The 2500-nt window shown below is 47.9% G+C and overlaps 1 protein-coding gene across 1 annotated transcript in view; it reads left to right on the top strand.

The window, feature by feature from the left end:
- The window catches only part of pkn1b (protein kinase N1b), a 36138-nt gene that overhangs the window by 15745 nt on the left and 17893 nt on the right, over positions 1–2500 (top strand). The window contains 5 exon segments of the mRNA XM_053637971.1: positions 1–153; positions 436–603; positions 1483–1592; positions 1739–1882; positions 2050–2125. The exon segment at positions 1–153 is cut by the window's left edge and continues 61 nt beyond it. Of these exon segments, the coding sequence (XP_053493946.1) occupies positions 1–153; positions 436–603; positions 1483–1592; positions 1739–1882; positions 2050–2125 (651 nt within the window).

The raw sequence follows: 2500 nt of genomic DNA, 5'->3' as shown, positions 1-2500 counted from the left end.
AGAGGCTGCGTGAGTTGCCGGAGGATCATCCTAAAGCGTGTCTCATTAAAGAGGAACTCATCCTGGCGTCGTCCTCTGCGTTCAGCGGCCGAAACAGCACCCCCTACGTACACAACCAGTACAGCACGCTCAGCAAACCGTCCCCACTCACAGGTATACACACACAGACACATACACACACACACACAAACACACACGCATACACAAACACACACATACACAAACACACACACACACACACACACATACACAAACACACACACACACACACACACACATACACACACACACAAACACATACACAAACACACACACACGTGAGTATCCTCCACACTCAGTTTCTCAATCTTCTTGTTCCTTCATACACACACACTTATCTGTATATCTTCTTCTTATGTGTATATATATGTGTTTGTGTGTGTGCGTGTGAGTTAGGCAGTCTGCAGGTGCACTTGTTGGGGTGTGTAGGTCTGCTGGACATGGTCCCTGGTCGCAACAGGAGCTCAGCCGTGGTGTTGCCGAATTTCAGCCCCGGTGACGGGCGATCCTTCAAACTCAGCAGCCTGAGCCTCAAAATGCCCAGCAAGACTGAGGAGCTTTCCTGTAAGCTTGTGTGTGTGTGTTTGTGTGTGTGTGTGTGTGTGTGTGACTCTCTCACAATTTGATAGGTCAAATTCTCTGCATACTAAAGATTATAATTCAAAAGCAGAAGCAGAACGCACACACGGCCGATTTATGAGTCACCTTGGCTGGGTTGCCAGGGTTGATTTTTTATTTGTATTTTTTTGAGCTAGTATTGAAACAACAAATCAGAAATGTGTGCGCACCCCTGTGAGCTTGTTTCTCCAACTCAAAAAGAAGAAGAAAACGCGACTTCCTGATTTTCTGTGCTAGTTGTCGGAGTGGAACTTTTGCTGAGACCTGGCAACCCTGCACACCTACGCTCTCTTGGCCAGAATTGAGTAACGTATAATAAGCCGTGTTTCGTTTCTTGCTCCGTTTTAAACGCACAGCTTTAGTTTCAGTGCTTTCAATCCAAAAGGGAACGGCACACGTTCGGGCAATACTTATGTTTTTGTTGTAGCGAAAACGCATCGTACGTCCACGACAGCGTATCACGTCTGAATCGGATTTGAATCCTGTTTATCCTTACACCCCTAATTATTAGCGAAGGCTTTTTTACTATGAGGCAATCGTCGCTCTGCAGCCAGGCGACACTGAATCTGGCTCCGCCCACGGTGCATGTTTGAGGCGTGTAAGGTGTGTAAGATGTGTAAGGTGTGTCCGGAGTCGCTGGCCGTGGTGCTGATCAGTATCGGGATACGAAATTCACCACATGTACGCAGTAATTTAACACGGCAGGCGGTATATAAAAATCATTAGGCGTCTGAGCAGTGCTTTAGTGTGTTTCGCGTGTGTGATTGTGTAGATGTGTACTGATTGTGTGTGTGTGTGTGTGTGTGTGTGTGTGTGTGTTTTCAGCCGAGGTGAGTGCAGTGTTAAAGCTGGAGAACACCGTGGTGGGTCAGACGAGCTGGAGGACGGTGGGAGACCAGGCCTGGGACCAGAGCTTCACTATCGAACTGGAGAGGGTGTGTGTGTGTGTGTGTGTGTGTGTGTGTGTGCTAATTTGTGTGTGTTTACCCATTTACGTTTGATTGAGTGTTTTGCTGTTGGAAGCATTTGTGTGTTTGTGTATCATTATGTGTGTTTGTGTGTGTGTGTGTGTGTGTCGCAGTCCAGGGAGATGGAGATTGCAGTGTACTGGAGAGATTATCGTTCTCTCTGCGCGCTCAAGTACCTCAAACTGGAGGATTTTCTGGACAATGAGAGACACAGGATACACCTAGAGCTGGAGCCACAGGGCTTACTGCTAGCTGAGGTACACACACACACACACACACACACACACACACACACACACACACACACACACACGGTATACAGCTGGAGTCACAGCTTGATTTCCTGCTCACTTGGATACAGTCACTGGTTAACTCTTGGTGTGTGTGTGTGTGTGTGTGTGTGTGTGTGTGTGTGTTTGTTCAGGTCACGTTCTTTAACCCTGTAATAGAGAGAGGCCCCCGACTCCAGAGGCAAAAGAAGATCTTCTCCAAACAGCATGGTGAGAAACACACACTCACACACACACACACACACACACACACACACACACACTTCCTACAGTTCAGTCACTGTATTTACTGAAGGTTTAGACAGAACGCCTCCCTCCAGCTGCTCCAACTCTCTAGCACTGTCCTCACATTCGAACTGCTTGATGCACCAAGCTCCATCTTCCCCTCCTGGGGTAGGTGACTGTACTACTGCCATCAAAACCAGGGGCAGCTTCATGGGAGGAGTCTCCAGTGTCAGCACTTTACAGCAGTCAGAGCTGTAAGTCTGAAGATCATGGGGGATGTTGTGCTTTCGGATTTCTTGATCAAATGCTTCATGAGGGAAAACAGTCCCCATGAGATCAGGAGCTCGCTTGTTCCTTGAC

Source organism: Ictalurus furcatus, chromosome 12, assembly GCF_023375685.1.
Source record: "Ictalurus furcatus strain D&B chromosome 12, Billie_1.0, whole genome shotgun sequence".
Classification (NCBI taxonomy): domain Eukaryota; kingdom Metazoa; phylum Chordata; class Actinopteri; order Siluriformes; family Ictaluridae; genus Ictalurus; species Ictalurus furcatus.
The sequence above is the reverse complement of the archived record's forward strand: the minus strand, read 5'-3'. Positions and strand labels throughout refer to the sequence as shown.